The sequence below is a fragment of the Ixodes scapularis genome, unplaced genomic scaffold (assembly GCF_016920785.2).
Source record: "Ixodes scapularis isolate PalLabHiFi unplaced genomic scaffold, ASM1692078v2 PGA_scaffold2__306_contigs__length_199485367, whole genome shotgun sequence".
Lineage (NCBI taxonomy): Eukaryota > Metazoa > Arthropoda > Arachnida > Ixodida > Ixodidae > Ixodes > Ixodes scapularis.
In genome coordinates, this window is record NW_024609857.1 from 165258288 (window position 1) to 165275769 (window position 17482).

The 17482-nt window shown below is 44.7% G+C and overlaps 1 protein-coding gene across 1 annotated transcript; it reads left to right on the forward strand.

Moving 5' to 3' along the window:
• Nucleotides 1-2471: 2471 nt before the first annotated feature.
• Nucleotides 2472-17238, forward strand: LOC115313186. The gene is made up of 11 exons (XM_040218043.1): nt 2472-2894; nt 3253-3350; nt 3938-4039; nt 4120-4270; nt 4368-4463; nt 4533-4598; nt 6956-7036; nt 8426-8506; nt 10668-10741; nt 16606-16825; nt 17183-17238. Exons 1-11 carry the CDS (start codon nt 2708-2710, stop codon nt 17236-17238), a joined length of 1212 nt encoding a protein of 403 aa, XP_040073977.1. The 5' UTR covers nt 2472-2707.
• Nucleotides 17239-17482: the final 244 nt, after the last annotated feature.

Genomic DNA, 17482 nt, shown 5'->3' on the forward strand with positions numbered 1-17482 from the left:
CCGACAGCAGAACCGACGTCCAATCCTTGGTCATAGGCGCCTAAATTGGCACCACAACTGGTTGCAGTCGGCAAGCTACCTTCGCCGCGGTTCAAAGGTTTAGCGGTGTTAACGCACCCAGCTCCATGAGTCGCCTGGTAACGTAAAGTTGAAAGCGGTATGACGTACGGCTCATCTGCATTTAGATATCGCTTCCGTCGTTTGATTCTTGGTCCCGGAGTAGCCATGTCACGAATATATCCGACGTCAAACGTAGAATGTAAGAGACATTAGCCCTCGACACTAAATATGTTGTGCATGAAACAGCCGGAGCCCGTTACCGCCAAGAGCCCGATGCATTGGATTGGATGCTGACGGCTAAACAAAAATGAAACTCCGGGACACCTCGTACACCGTGCGACCGTGCCCCGGTAGTATATACCAGGTCTGTTCGATTCGGCCAGAAAGTTCTGAACTAGTTCTGTCTGAGTTCAGAGGAGTGCAGGAGTCGTGCAGTGGCGGCGCAGAACCAGTGCAGCCGCCGCGCTAGGACTGGCGCTGTCATCGGCTTTCCGAGCGGAAGCGCTGCATGGGTGTCGTCTGCATCTGTTGGCTCTTGTTTCTCCTCTCAACGTTGGATGCAACATTTATTGAGTCGCGGTTTGATGAGACCATTCGTGTTTCCTTAGTTTTAAAGTATAGTAACGGAATCTTTCCTGTGAATATTTTTTTATTCGCGGCTACTAAAAACGTTTCCTGCACGAAATGTGTTTCTGTCTGCATTTTTAACGGCTGTTCAGTTCATCTCGTTTCCATAAGCGCTCGTGTCCTTCACATTCATTTAGCAACAGTAGATTCATTCCAAGTCTCCCGAGTTCCGCATTTCGACGATAGGTTCGCGGCATCAGGATGATTTTGCGTCGGGAGTCACTGACGGCAGGGCGCGGTTGATAGCGGTCACCTCGAAGACGAGGGCCTGACGATAGCGTTTTGGCCAATACAGTTATCAACCGTAACTTTGGCGTCAAGCTGAAGCGTTTATGCTGATTCTCAAGAAAGACCTGCATGGAACTACCAAGCCAATGCTGATTCTCGGCGCCGTTTTTCCCAGGCCCGTTAGTGGGCGTCCAGATATCAGCGGACAAAGCATGCGGTATTATGCTCAGCTGCATGCGAGGGCCAATATACTAAATTCCAGACCTATGCAATGTATCGGGGTCGTCAGAATGCATCCAAGAGCAACTGAAGGCGGGGCCTATCAAGAGTGCACTACCTTTCCCGTGTTGCTAAGGAAGAATATCAACACTGTGGATCCCCACATAGCATTAAAAAAAAAAAAATTTACGGGAGCCAGTATTTCAACACTTACCACAGGGAGCCAAACCTACACGAGCAGGTGCCTAAAACGCTTTCAGAATATCATAATCAATCAAATTCCTACCCCCAGTTATGGTATCAATTCCGCGTCCACCGCGGGTACGTTATTATCATAAATGAGATGAAATGCAACGCCCGTATCGGCGTTATTGTTAAACATCGCAGACATTTGAGCAAGAGCTGCGAAAAATGGCACCGCGAGCAGAGACGGACGAGGAGTGTCGTCTGCTATCGCCGTCTGCTCTTGTCGTCTGCTTCTGCACGGACGCTGAACTGACTCTGGAGCCGGTGCAAGATTTTGAGGAACTGGGTCTGAACTCGTTCAGAACTGGGATGAATCGAACGCGCCAGTGCAACGGCCGTGCAACTTCCGGTTGAATCGAATGCACCAGTTCCTGCACTGCTGAACTAGTTCAGCCAGTTCAGGCGAATCGAACAGACCTAATATTCGCTATGTAAAAAAAAAAAAAGAAAAAAAAAAAAAAAAAAAAAGAATAATAAGTTTGTGGTCGCCGTCTGAGCCAGGCGCGTCCCGGCAGTATCACCAAACAACGCACTGGTTTCGAACCATCTCCGCGTCGACCAGGAATAAGAGTCACCCACTTCGAGCTGGAAAAAAAACAACAGGAAAGGTCATTTGAACGCAAACTTTGTGTCAGGCGAAAAAGAAATAAGCCCGTAGCAGACGACGCATAGTCTCAACAGTGCTCCGCGCCGACAGCGGTGCGTCAAAAACCTTCCACAGCCAAAGTAAGGAAAGATGCTAACCCCGCAGAGGACTTCTTCCCTTGGACAAGTACGAGCGCACTTGCCGGAACGTCTTGTTTTGGTTTCGTTTCAATAATAACGACAGGTGGATCAGGTGGATGTCGCACTGTCGCCTCCATCTGTTGATCCCAACAGTAGCTCAGTCTTGAATTTAAAAAGATTAATCCTCGAAATCGCAAAACTACTCAATGCTAAAAAAAAAAAAATATATATATTCACGGTGCCATTTTATTTTATCCTCCATAAAGAATTACTCACTAATCTTTTTTTTTTTTTTTTTTTATATTACCACGTTATTTGTTACTCTACTATTTCTTCGAAGTGTGGTTTAATGGAAATAGCAACACGGCGAAAAACAGATTTCGTAAAATCTACTGATTCTTGTGCAAATTTATTTTTTGGGGATCAATCTGCTGACTTTTTTTTTCTCCGTCTGGCAACACTGCGTCGTACTCACGTGGGTAAAGTGAACTGAAACACACGTGGTTTTTGTTGTTCTCTGGCGTGTTTTGGAGTTTTGTTGCCACGCAACGTTGGTATCACGCGTATACGGCTCTGGTATCTCGCAATAGATCCATGCGAAATGCATGCCTATGTTAAGTTCACTGATGGTGTGCATTTGATTTTGCCCACTTCCCTGGTAAAGAAATTCACGCCTCGCGATGCTGCCGACTTCGACGCGACCCGGCTGTACGAGGCCTACTGGGTTTCAGATTCTGGCGAAGGCGAAGATGAGGACTTCTACAACGCCAACGTTATCCTTCTGGGCGGTAAGTAATTTATTAGGGGTTAAAATAACCTTCCATGCTTTTGTGGGTTAAAAACATCATGCGAGTGCGAAAGCTAGTTTCAAGCCATAAGGCAGTTTTTTTTTTCCTTCTCCTGCTTTCTTTCTTCTCTTCTTTTCTTTTTTTTTTTTTTCTTCTTCTTTCTTTTTTTTTTCTTTTTCAAAATTCAGGCGTGATCACATAGCAAAGACCAGTTTGGGCAGGAAGAGACTGGGGCAGTAACTCTTAACTGCTTTCCTTTCGATCAGTATGTGTGTAGAACCTATTATACTCATGTCACTAAAAGGAGGGTGCTATTTAAACGTGTTTTTTTGTTGTTGTTTTTTTGTTTTTTTTACAGAGAGTCTTGATGATCTTTTGAAGAAGATGCAACTGAAGCGGTACCCGATTCCTAGGATTTTGGATGGTAGTGCAACGCAGAAGCAGCCTGCAAGAAAGGCAAGAATAATAGTTTTGCTCTGTAAATGCTCTTAAAGACCTAACAAAGATGCCATCTCCAAAGGATACCAAGAACATTTTGTGACCTTAAAAAAAATGGTTGAGCACCACACACATGGACTAAATGCAAACGCGACCGGGAAGGGCAAATAAATACTGTTTCGAAAATATCTATTGTGCCAGGATAGGGCCAGCAGAACTTTGGAGAGGAAAGTGTTAAATACAGAGGTAGAAGAGGATACAAGAGACATCTCTATTTCACTTTTTTCTGTCCATGCGCACCGCGAAATGTTTTTTGGGGCAGGCACGCAGTAAAAATCATAGCGCAGAACCAGTCCATACTGTAGCAAAAATCATAAAAATAGCAACTCTATTTTTTTCCCGGGTTAGGCCTAGCTGCTTCTCGGCGAGTATCCCGATAAAATAAGGAACTGAAATTACTTCTCATGCCCATTTTTCCAGTCGCTTTCACTGGTAGTGGAGGTTGTTCCGTAGTAATTTGTGCATGCAAAGCTTACTAGCTTACTTATCTTGTGAGTATGACACTGCTTGAGTAAATATTTGATATTTCTACTGTTTTCATTTAGCATGTCCAAGACCTTGGACGAAAGGAAAAAAAGAACCGGAAGGAGATTGGCAAGCGGTCGAGGCTTGATGACATCGCTGCAGATTTTAAGAAAAAGCAAAAGGTGCAGAATTATCAGACACCTAAATACTTTTGCATTCTGAAGTTATGATATTCCAACAGTGGCAATGTATTTTTACCCAGACCCAGGAGACGAGGGCAGCACCTCAAGAGGATAGGATCCTTCGACATCTCCTCCAGGAGAAAGAGGGCAAAATAAAAAGACTTCAGAAAGAGCTTGCCGAGGAACAGGCTCACAGCCGGAGGCTGGGTTTGGCCCTTGCAATGAAAATTGGTGTGCATGCTTCTCTTTCTTATTACGAACTGAGTCTTTTAAAAAAAAGGAGCTATTATAACCTGCATTGCCGTTCAATTTCTACTTGGTTTTTCAGAAGCTGCCTCAGAACCGCAATGGAGGAGGCCTGGTACTTCAAGCGAGGAGCATCTGTTGGCTGAACCACCGTCTTTTGAAGGCATTGAACTGCTCGGTAAGATTCTAGTGTACAAATTTATTTCATCTTTTGATCATGCTTATCCGTGCATCAAATTTTGTTTAGAAGACTCGCCAAGTCGTCTAGTAGAGGAGGTCCCCAAAAGTCCAGTGCCATCAACCTCGTACACAGGCAAGTTTTAAGTTTGTGTTGAGCTTTTACCTGTTAAATGACTGTCAAATGTAATAACAGACAGTAAGATTATCCTTCCCAAAAACTGAGAAAAGTAAATCCGATTTTAATTCTGATACTCTCGAAAATACCTGCAAATTTCTGCAAGCCCAAATGCTGCGCTAGGCAGATGAATACACGGTGCCATTTGACAGAAGGCAACCCTCATGTAGTCACTGTAGTAAATAGAAACTTGTCATCTAGAGGAAGAGCTCATATGTTTGCTGCCTGACGTGGACCATAACTGCCCATCACTTACTGGCAAAGGAAGAAGACTGATTTATTCACAAAGAAAAACGAGAGCAAGTACAAAATGCTGGCATGACCGAGTTGAGGTGCCATATACTCGATTTACCCTTAAGCTGACAGTGCAGTGGAAGGTATGCACTGGATGTACCAATCGGAGCCAGCAACATGCAACATCAACGTGCGTTGTCATCGCGCCAGAGAGTGCGGTGACATCCCGCACAGCTGGCTCTGAATTTGGTCCATCCAGCACGTATCTTCTGCTGCAATGTCAGCTTAGGGTGAACAGAGTATAGTCTGCAATACAACCGTAATTTTCCACCACGCCGTCCTCATCGACGGTCACCACCGATGCCATGTTCGCAGATAGAAGGAGACCGGCATGCAACGCGCGCGACCAAGCTCTCCTTGACCTCTGATTGGTCCATCGTTGCAGTCGTTCCCGAACGTAACGAGAAAGTTCAGCCCGGCTCAACTCCTTACGTTGCAAACGAACACGAACAAAACGACCGTTTCGCACTTCGTTGCTATGGTAACTTGTTGTTCCAACCGGTTGCGTTCGTTCGTAAGCGTAGTGGTCGCTCCGAACGCAACTGTCTGAACGGGCCTTCAATTGCATGTGCAAGTGACCCAAAGATTGAATTTTCTAAATCAACAGTAACCTTGAAGTTTGTTGATGGCAGTTGAATTAGGATCTAAGCAGTTTTAAAGGGCTCCTCCAACGATACTTCTGCTTCTGCTTCTTTTTTTTTGCGCTCCCTGCCTTTGGTGGTTCGGGAAATTCGGACAACAAAGACAAGACCGCAAAAAGGGATGGTGCATCATATTTTAATTTGACAAGGCGCAGAACAGTTGATAGATGGTGGCGCAGCAGGATGCTAAATGCGCGTGGCGGGTACGTTAAAAGAACTGGCTTCCTGATTGGCCAGGTCCACCAAAAGTTTCTTTCTGAGTGCGGAATAATAAGTGACTGTTCTTACATCATAATTATTTATAAAAGTTATTTTTATTGAGCTCTGAGAGTTAAAATTTTAAGAACTAAATATAGTTTAATAAAGCACGAAAAGAAGAAACAACAACAGCAAGTGTTTTGTGATGTGCGCCGTCCCGCGGCATCCGTGTCGCGGAAACTGAAACCAAACTTTTAGACGACACATTGTACTTACAATAAAATAAAATACAATAAAATGCTTACATGCTCTCTCTTTTCGTGCGCTTTCACGAAACTCGGCTAGATGAGTGGGGACCCCAGTCACCCCCGCGGCGTGCAGGGGGCGACCTGGGTGACGGAGGGACGATGCACGAAGGCAAGCACGGAGAGGCGAGCTGAGCGCCGGTGATGTGTGCGCGGCTTTCGAGAGGCGGCCATTCTATTTGACACGCCAGCGGCTTAACGGCGAAGGAATGTTGTGCACCTGCGTAAACCCAGTCCAAGGCAACACTGTACCAAGGCTAGCCGACGCTAGAGTCACTATACAGCTACGATGTGGATCTGGCTGTGGAGGGGTGACAGCATGTATCGCGCGTACCATTGGCAGCTCCATTTACGTCAGAGTGGTCTGCTTTTGTAAATTTTATTTGCTTATAACTTCCCAATTAAATTTTATTTTGGAAAATGTTTTTTTTTTTTTTTTTTGTTATTGCGTTGCTTGTTGTCACTAAGCACAAGTTTCAGACCAGTCAGAAAATGATCGGAGGGGCCCTTTAAAGTAAGAGTTTGCTTATGGCACTTCTTCCTTTTCGCTAGTTCTATACCAAAACCTACTCGAAACCTATGTTGAAATGTGCTCAAAACCTGTTCAGAGTTTACTTGACACCTATTGCGAAACTCGCCTTGAAACTGTGTGTTCACCAACCATGGGCTCTTTTGGAAAAAGAAGCTGGCACCTGGTGAAATTCGAACTGTGCCAGTGCCGGTCAGTGCAGTTAAAAATCAATGCCTTCATCTACTCGGCCACTGTCACAAGTCTGGTAGGGTGTATGTAGATGGGCGTTATAAACCACACACCAGCACGTCTGTGGTAGCACATTGACACGCTGGTGAGATACTCCACGGTATTATTTCTTTTCAGGAAACCTTTCCGGAGCGGAAAAGTCTACTGACGAACCTTCACTGGGCCGAGCTCCTTTTCCGTCAGCTGACCAGCAACCAGGCAAGTACAGAAATGCTCAAAAGGGGCAGAAAGCAGATTTCTGATACAGTTTGTTTACGGTGGTGATTAACTCTACGGTCTGTAAGGATCCTAAAAATGCGCTCCCTGCCTGTGGTGGTTCGGGAGATTCAGGCAACAAAGACAGGACTGCAAAAAGGAATGGTGCATCATATTTTAATTTGACAAGGCGCAGAACAGTTGATAGATGGTGGCGCCGCAGGGTGCTAAATGCGCGTGGCGGGTGACGTTAAAAGAACTGGCTTCCTGATTGGCCAGGTCCACCAAAAGTATCTTTCTGAGCACGGAATAATAAGTGACTGTTCTTACCTCATAATTATTTATGAGAGTTAAATTTTTAAGAACTATATGTAGTTTAATAAAGCAGGAAAAGAAGAAACAACAAAAGCAAGTTTTTTGTGATCTGTGCCGCCCCGTGGCATCCCTGTCGCGGAAACTGAAACCAAACTTTTAGACGACACATTGTACTTACAATAAAATAAAATACAATAAAATGCTAACATGCTCTCTCTTTTCGTGCGCTTTCACGAAACTCGGCTAGATGAGTGGGGACCCCAGTCACCCCCGTGGCGTGCAGGGGGCGACCTGGGTAACGGAGGGACGATGCACGAATGCAAGCACGGAGAGGCGAGCTGAGCGCCGGCGATGTTTGCGCGGCTTTGGAGAGGCAGCCATTCTATTTGACACGCCAGCGGCTTAACGGCGAAGGAATGTTGTGCACCTGCGTAACCCCAGTCCAAGGCAACACTGTACCAAGGATAGCCGACGCTAGAGTCACTACACAGCAACGATGTGGATCTGGCTGTGGAGGGGTGACAGCATATATCGCGCGTACCATTGGCAGCTCCATTTACGTCAGAGTGGTCTGCTTTTGTAAATTTTATTTGCTTATAACTTCCCAACTAAATTTTATTTTGGAAAGCTTTTTTTTTTTGTTATTGCGTTGTTTGTTGTCACTTAGCACAAGTTTCAGACCAATAAGAAAATTATTGGAGGGGCCCTTTAAAGTAAGAGTTTGCTTATGGCACTTCTTCCTTTTCGCCAATCCTATGTCAAAACCTACTCGAAACCTATCTTGAAATGTGCTCAAAACGTGTTCACAATTTACTTGACATCTATTGCGAAACTCGCCTTGAAACTGTGTGTTCACCAACCATGGGCTCTTTTGGAAAAACAAGCTGACCCCTGGTGAAATTCGAACCTGTGCCAGTGCCGGTCAGTGCAGTTAAAAATCAATGCCTTCGTCTACTCGGCCACTGTCACAAGTCTGGATGGGTGCATGTAGATGGGCGTTATAAACCACACACCGGCACGTCTGTGGTAGCAGATTGACACGCTGGTGAGATACTTCACGGTATTATTTGTTTTCAGGAAACCTTTCCGGAGCGGAAAAGTCTACCGACCAACCTTCACTGGGCCGAGCTCCTTTACCGTCAGCTGACCAGCAACCGGGCAAGTACAGAAATGCTCAAAAGGGGCAGAAAGCAGATTTCTGATACAGTTTGTTTACGGTGGTAATTAACTTTACGGGCTGTAAGGATCCTAAAAATGCCAGAGTTGTGATCATGCGCACCATATTTTTGTGTTAAAACAGCAATTCAAAATGGCAGCCAGAATGACAAAGGGTGCCCATCAACAAACAGCAAGTGAAGGTTTCCCGCGCCCCTGACTGGCCGACCCGTAGGAAATTTCTTGAATGTGTCTGTGCATCGTAGCCCAAACCTTGTTTCTCAATGGCGAGTCTTTTGTCGCACCATTGTGCCATGGAACTATCAAATCTGTCGCCCCGCAAGCTCGAGAGACCGGAATGGACAGCAGACATGGGGGCCATATTGTACGATGCCATCCCGATTAGCGACATTGATGACGGTCATTGGAAGCGTTTGCTCTAGGAAGCATGCTAAGCGGATACAAGAAGGTGCAAAGAAAATGTATTTTACTGTTTTCAATACGATGATTACAGTACTGTTGCCCACACTGCGGAAAATGTGTTTCTCTCGAAGTATAATTTGAAACGAGCCTAAAAAGGTAAAATGATGTTTGCAATCTTTGCAAAATGTAGCATTTTCATTAGTCAACTTTTACCGGTGGACCAGGGTGTTTCCTTCGTAGAGAATAGTTTGAATTTATTTCTATTGCAACGTGCTCGATATTTGGTTTTATAGTCTGAAACTTTTAATATGCACTAGCTGACACCTACTACACAATACAAAACCAAAACCAAGGTTCTTCAAAAACCTGGTTGCACCCTCCTTACCATTCTCTGATGTGGAAAGGGAGGGAGGCGCAGGTTGTGTCACAAGCTGCACCGGTGGATGTTGTGTAAGGGCAGGGAGGTTTACCATTTTTACTTAGTGTGAGCAATTTTCTTGGGGTTGAAGATTAGGAAAGGGACAGCGTGTATCACGTTTGGGTAAATTTCTGCCTGTAATATACTTCTTTTCAGCGCAGGTTAGCAAAAGGCAAAAGTATTTTGCGATTCATTTGGAGCAACGCAGCAGATGTGTCAACTATCCACAAGGAAAAGTGCACTTTGACTGTGCATTGTCATGTTCTACACTCATACATTCTAATTGGGGCCCATCTTTTTCACTTGCCAAGTTCGCTGAAACCAAGGAGGTTATAAATACTAGGAGGGGGCACATTGCAATATGTGTGAAGCCTAGTCATAAACAGTTTAAACGATTTTGTGCCCAGCGTGACCGCAGATCTCTCTGGCGATTGGTGCGCGTGACATGTCACCTGGGAGATGGATGGTTGATTGTAGGACTCCTTGCTGGCTTGCGCGCGCTCCGTCCGGTAGGTTTTATCAGATCGAAGGCTAGACTGTCATGTATTCTAGTACCCCATAGCTTGACGAAGGCTAGCTATGGTCACGTGATGTGGCAACTTTGGCATGGTAAGTGAGGAGAGTAAGGAGGAAAATGAGAAAGAGGCGAGGCGTCAAGGGAGCATGGCTTGTGGAGGCTACGCAGCCGACGTCATGCCCTCTCCTACCCTTCTATCCTCCTTGGCTGAAACAGAGTTTAGTCTGTTAATCATTTTAGTGGATTTCAAGAGCCATTCTTGGGAGCAAACCATCTCCTTGTCCCAAATATTTCTGATGAAATAAGCTCTACACCTGAGTGCAAGTCAAGATAATAGTGCTGACATACTGTGTCTATTTTGGTGCAACATAAGAAAAGTACAAGCTTCGCCTTCAGCACCTGATCGTTTCCTTCCGTCGTATGCGGCTGAGTGTTTGCTGAAGTGTTACTAAAGATAGAAAGGTTATGCTGGAGGCAAAGCTGTTACTATTTTTCTTCTGTGGCAACAGCGTATGGTATCGAATATTTAAGACAACCCTGAGACAGGGGGCACAGAAAGGGGACAGAACACGATCAAGTTTCTTGTGAGACTTCGTCGTGTTCTGTCCCCTTTTTGTGTCCCCTGTCTAAGGGTTGTCTTAAATCATGATTGTAAACCAGCTCGTTCTGTGTTTTGTCCCTTGTCCGTATCCCCAGTCTCGGGTTTACAACTATGCTAAACCAGCTCGGCTGCGCCTTATCACTCATTATAGTATCCAAATTGATAAGGATTTCGAATCTAAGCAAAGATACTACCTTGCTTGCAGGATTCCTGCTGCCAGAGCCCGCTCTACCATGTGCAGGCCCTGCACCACCAGTGCTGATCGAAGGAGATGGAATGGTAAGTGACCAAAATTGCTTTGAAGGAACAATGAAGACGATTTAGGAACTTTGTTTGACGACTGAAATAGGCTTCATGTATAATCCAGGGAATGTTGACCAATTTTTGGCCCTAATCGTCGCCTGCGTGTCGCACAACTTAATAGACTGAGCTCACTAATCGTTGGCGCATGCATCACGCCACCATAACTGTAGTTCACTGGATGCTGATGGCAGTACACCAGACAGCTCGTGCTTTGCTCGCGTAGGCTAGGCTTGCAGCTGGCTTGTGGCATGTGCAAAAAGACTGCAGCTCCCAGGACACATTGCGGCAGCGGCGGCCATATTTATGGTCATATTTACGGCCATATTTACTAGAGTCCTTCGTTACTTTCCTAGTCATGGAACTTCCCCGTAACACTATGGGAGCGCTTCGTGTGCTGCAAAGCGTGACTGTGCAGTGGCGCTAGCGTAGACAGTTCAGCATAACTGGACAGCAGATGGGCATTCAGTAAACGCAGTGGTTGGCCCCCCGGAGCCCACAATCAAGCCCCACGGCCGGTTCGCTCATCTTGCGGTTGCGGTTAAGAGGAATTTTTATGTCGCAATACCAGCTCCACGGGGACATGGAAGTACCTAGCGCCCCTGCCTGATGGCGCGAAAATCCGTGTCACTTCAAGCACTAAAGTTGGATTTCGCATGCAGAAACTGACCGCAGAGGCTTGCAATTCGAGTCTAATTAAAAGCACCCTTGCACTTTAGGAGTGGCAGGTAAAGTTACGGCCGGGGAACACCAAGATGAGCCAAAATGATAGATAAATCACGCTATACAAAAGCAGAGACGGGACTTGGCGTGGAAGGCTTCGAATTGTGGCATGATAGGACTTCTAGGTTATAAATTATATTTTACGCGTGTCTTACTTTTTAACTGTGATCCTTTTTTAAAAATTGTGCTTGCTGTGTCTAAGTTTTTCTTTCTTGCTCAACTTATCTTTTATAAGTTAGCATTACAAAATGTTATTGTTATTATTATTTTAGTACTTAATTTTATTATATTGTTATTTTTATTATTACAATAAAATAATATTACAAAATATATATATGTACATAATATTACAAAACTGTTGTCACAGCAAAATGTAGAAACTTTTATCGCATTTCACGCAAGTAAACGTTTAATCTTTTATCTGGGTTTTACAACTTTCTCATTGCAACTACAGCTGCTAGATTTTTTTTTTTTTTTGTGGATGTTTCAATTTTTGAGTTTACACAACTGCAGTGTCTGTTAGGGCCAAATATGCGCCTTCTGTTATTGAATGAGTCGTAGCAAGCACCTTGAATATTGAAAAAACAGATAGAATTGTAGTTGCTGGGGAAACAACGTTTGTTTCGACCCAGTTTGTATGAAAGTCATGCTAATGCCATTATGAAAGTCATGCTGATACCATTACCTTGGCTTCCTTTTAACAAACATGAAACCATGTTATCAGCGCAGTAACTTAGCTTGATCTTTTTTTTTCTTCAGGCTTGTCGATTTAACAGGTGATTCAAACAATAAAAAGTCTGTGGCACAGTCGTGCAAGTGGTAAAAAAAGCAAGACATGCGTAAAATATAAATCTGAAAAAAAAAAAAAGGTGTTTAGTGTTGGCGCGATTTGAACCCAAAACTTTCACGCAGCGATGACAAGACTCAACACCGTTACCAGTCCGCCACGCAAGACGGCAGAACTTGCGCAGCTGGCGCAGACGTATATGTATAACACCACTGCTTTTGTCTTGCGTGATTTATCTTTTATTTTGGTGCATATTGACCTTTTCCGGCTGTAACTTTACCTGCCGCTTTTAAAGTTTAAGGGTGTGGTTAATTAGACTTGAATTGCAAGCCTCTGCGGTCAGTTTCTGCGAGCAAAGTCAAACTTTTGTGCTCGAAGCGACACGCATTTCTGTACCATTAGGCAGGGGCATAGGGTGCTACATAGTTCCATGTCCCCAAGGAGCTGGTCACGTGACATAAAAATCCCTCTTGGCCACAGCTGCAAGATGAGCAAACCGGCCCAGGGGACTGATTTTTGTCATGGGTGGGAGAAAAGTCAGAGTCTGCTCGCGCTGAGGGATGCTAAAATACTGTTAGCAGACACGTCGTCCGGTAACGCAAGGGAAAAGTGTGGTTTGTCTGCTATGAGGCATCGACGCCATTGTGGGCCGTATGGTACTAATTATGTCCCACGGGCGGGTGGAGAGGTCGGGAAAAAAAAGTTAAACTGAGAACATCTACTATTTCCTGAAGGGCGCAGTTGATGACCTGTGCTTCATTTTGAAATGCGAATTCCATTCGTTCTCCTGTCGTACATAACCTGACATCTGCTGGTGAATAAATAAGAATTAGAAACAAGCACCTACCTCGCATGCGAGAGCTTTCCTCTTCCGTAAATAGGTGAGGACTTCTGACCTACTTAGGATTATGAAAGCTCTCGTATGCCAGGTAGGTGTTCATTTCAAATTCTTAATTATTCTCGGGTGGATGTTGGGATACGTACGACAGGAGGACGTATCCAAATTTCTAAACGATGCACAGGTTGTCGATTGCGTCCTTCAGGAAATAGCGGAGGTTTCCAATTTAACCTTGTTTTCGATCTCCTCTATAATCTCACCACCTGCTAGCTAGTATCTGCTAGCAAGTGGCGTCTCTGTTCCGTCAGCAAATGACACCTCGTGGCAGACGAACCGCGCCTCTTTTGTAGCAGACGAACCCCGATCCGGCTGAGATCGTGCTCTCACCACTGACCAAAATCGGGCTCCATGATTAGAAAGTTTTAACATATTAGGTGACAGCGTCTCTAAATCGACTGGAACAGAAACTGCCAGTAAGCTTCACAGCCATTCTTTTTTTTTTTTTTCGGCATGTCAACAGATTTGCAGCTTTCAAATGCGAGGTTAGAATGCCAGAGTTTAAAGGGACACTGACAGGGTATTTATGCTCGCCGAGGTTTTTAGTTGTACGTGACATATGAGAGCTCAACTACCCAGAACAGAATTTGCGGCTCGAAATTCGGTTTCTTTCCGCCCGAAAACAGCCGATCAAGAACTGGCCGGTTCGAGTCTCGCTCACTCTCTTTTCCGCGGTCACGGGCCGTTTTCTAAGGTATCGATGCGACCACCAAATTTAATCAAAGTCGTGGGTCACTGAAGGGACACACTCAATACTAAAAATAGAAAAAAATATGAAACCCATTTTTTGTGGCTTCTAAAAACCTGCAAATACGTTGATTGAAAAAAAAGTTCCACAGACAACCGGAAGCATTCTGTGCGTGCGTCGTTTCGCGTATCGTGGGACTCGCGGGGACGGCGATGGCAGCGGACGACGGGCGTGGGACCTCTATTTCAGAACTGTCGTTCGCGGTACCGGCGAATTTTGTTCGCCTTTAAAAGAGAAATTTAGGACTGTTCAAAAGAATTGGTATTCATGCCGTACGACACGCCCGACCACGAAGCCGATTTGCACGAAGACGTCTCCGAGCCGTCACTCCCTTCTTGTGGCTGAAGACATCGCTCGCGCAAACGTCAAGCGCGACGTGTCTACTTCGAGTTGAATATGCACGCGTACGATTTCTTTACTAGGTGAGAATGTCGCCAATGCGTGGTGCATCCCGACTTCGACCCTGGAGTGCTTTTGCTAGAGAAAAATCGGCAGCAAACTTTCCAACTTACAGTTTATCGGCTGAATTGTTACTAAGGAAAGAGATCCCCTAGTATCGACGTGCCCCAGTAGCTCAGTGGGTAAGACGTCCGCTTCACACGCGGTAGGACCGGGTTCGATTCCCCGTGAAACTTTTTTTTATAATATTTTCTGATGTTTACATTTCTTTTTTTTTTTTTTATAATTATTACTGAAGAAACAAAAAAAAAAAAAGAAACAAATGTTGTGGACGACACGTCGCTGAATTAAATGGTATGGGATTTCTTTTTTGACACCTGCGAACTCAATTTAATCACTTTCCACAAAATGCAAGGAGCATATAAATCAGGTAGCGTCCGCTTTCCGAGGTGCCCGTAAATGGTCTACAGGAAATGTAGCCAGCCATGGGTCCTGATCCCGTTGATCTTTCGGAAACTCTGTCGCACAATGCCACTTCTGTTTCGGACGCAGGACATGTGAGCCAGCTCTTCACGCAACATCTTGGGTGTATTCTTTTCGGAGCCGATTAAAATTCACCACGGGCACTCACTACTCATCTCCAACTCCTCAATGTACAAAACAACTCATCTTGGAGTACAGAACAACGAGCGGAACATACATAACTGCAAAAGAATCCCACGGCGAACAGTTCCCGTACGCCGCATGTCGTCTGCTACAAGAAGGAGAGAGACAAAAAAAAAAAAAAAAAAACACGGTCGGGTGTAGCCACGTGACTTCCGCCGCTCCACTCTCTTCTCTCCACTTCTCCGACCTCCGTCGGGTTTCGGTTTCGGTTTCGAGCAGTTGCGTCTTTTGGCTTTATTAAAAAAATACGCTACTCTGTTGCAAAATATTAATTGGGTAGTCCTCCGACACCATAATGAAGCGCCTGGCAAAAAATGAAAAATATTTTTTGGGGGGTGTCAGTGTCCCTTTAAACGATACTGGATTATCTGAGACCTTAATTTTAAGCGCAGTCACGAAGAATGAGCATCATGCTGCCGATTCAAGTACTTTGCGCAAAGGCAAGTGTGAAATTGTGGGTTGCGTGTGCGTAGTCGCGCACTGGATACTTTGCGCGAAGATAAGCGTGAGTTTGCGGGTCGTGTGTGCGTAGTCGCGCACTGCATGACCAGGCATGAGTGGCATTTTCATTCGTAACTGCTGCATTTGTTAAAGCATATGGGTAAACCTGCAGTCCAGAGGAAGAGCAAGAAGACACGCGAGCAGAATACGCGCAGCACGGCCGACCTGAACACAGTCTTTCAGCACGAGAGCTGCCGCTCGAGTCCCGTAATGAAGTTTGAAATTGTGCAGTAGATTTTCAGTGAGCTTGCTGTTCTTAGATCCAAATAGGCAAGTAGCACCCTAAAAAACAGTCCGCTTGCTTTTTTTTTTTTTTCTCGGTCACAGGTTTTTTTGTGAGTATACGTAAACGTCCACAATTACACCTTCAAAGAGGCATCTCCGCGTCAACACCGCTGGTTCCTCTCTTAAAGCTTGGCATTTTAGTGAAGGTATGTTTAAAGTATTCTCGTATGCAAGAAATTGTCAAGCAAACGGAGGATAGCAAGGTGGTTTGTCCTTACTTTTGACAGGAGCTTCTGTTCCTGTATCAAACTTCGGTGGAAGTTTCAAGATCCAAAAGCATTATTAAGGACTCTGGTTTCCCATTCAAAAGTAGTGTAAGGCTTCTTCCTCATTGATTTTCTCATTCTCGGCGTCCACGGTGGGTTCTTTGCTACCTACCAACACCACGAAGTCTTCGTTTGTTGGAGCACCGCACACCACCACAGTGCTGTCAACATCCACGTAGAGTTTGCACAGCCCCTTGAAGACCTAATACCCTTGAAAAAAGAATTTCAGTGCCCTTAATACTCCTGGAATTTATTTGCATTCATTGTATTTCTTAAACATAAACATGCAGGCGGGTCAGTTATTGTCATTATTTGAATATCGGGAAAACTTTGTTCCGGCTCTTTTCTTTAAAACTTAGGGCCAAGCAAACTCGTGACAATAAAATGGCGTGTGCACTTAACCCGCAACGGCACATGATCTTGTTATATGGCAGTATCATTATGAAGTTCAACGTTGGGTTTGATAATGTGACTAAGACTCACTGTTTTGCCAAACTGTGGTAGTCTACTAGATGGAATGTTTTCCAGATTAGTAGATTATAGTGTTCACAAGGAAATTCTTATTAAATGCAGGTTCACCTTGGCAGTGGACTAAAAGTCGCCAAGCTTAAGCTTGATGATTTGGTATCGAAGCTACCGGAACAACGCTTCATAAAGGACCTTTCCCGGACGATCTACTCTACTGCTGAGCTCTGTGCTCGCAGCGTGACCGGAGAGCCGAGCCGGCGCTTTCTGAAAGAGGGCGCGAAAGGAAAGCTGCCTGTGACACCTGCAAAGATGATGGCCCTTGCAAGTAAGTGCATAGAGTGTCAAAATATATTAGAATGAAAAGGGGTCAACTTTCAACAAATAATGTAATAATGTAGAAAGTTGATAGAGTTGGTAAATGTCTTAAAAACAATGAGTTGAGTGATGTGCTGTCCTTGTTCAAGTCTTTTTTAAATTTAAACTATTTGGAAAACCATAAATTTATTGAGGTTCACTTGGAAAACTAACAGGAATAATAAGGTTGAAGTATTAGACAACTAAATATTTAATAAATGAACTTGTGCTCACAAACAAAATAAAATTGGTGGCGACTAGCGTTGGCGGTGTCGATGTCAGCGTGACTGGTAAGACCTTACCATAACCCAAGACTATCTGCCTGCAGCCACCATGTGCTTCCTTTTACACACATTCGACAGCCAAGAACATTTCCTAGAATAGAAAAAACAAGCTTTCATGGTTATATTTAACTGGGACATTCCAGACAACCAGAGGATAAAAAGAACTACCGGTGCCCAATATTGGGCCTCTGCCCAAGAGCTAAATGTGCTGCCATCTTGGCCATGCATGCTGCATTATGTTTTGTGAAAGCTTTGCAAATGCAATCCCTCTGCTTTTTTTTTTTTTTTTGCTTAAAGGGCCCCTCCAACAATATAATTATGTTTCTGCTTTTTTTTGCGCTCCC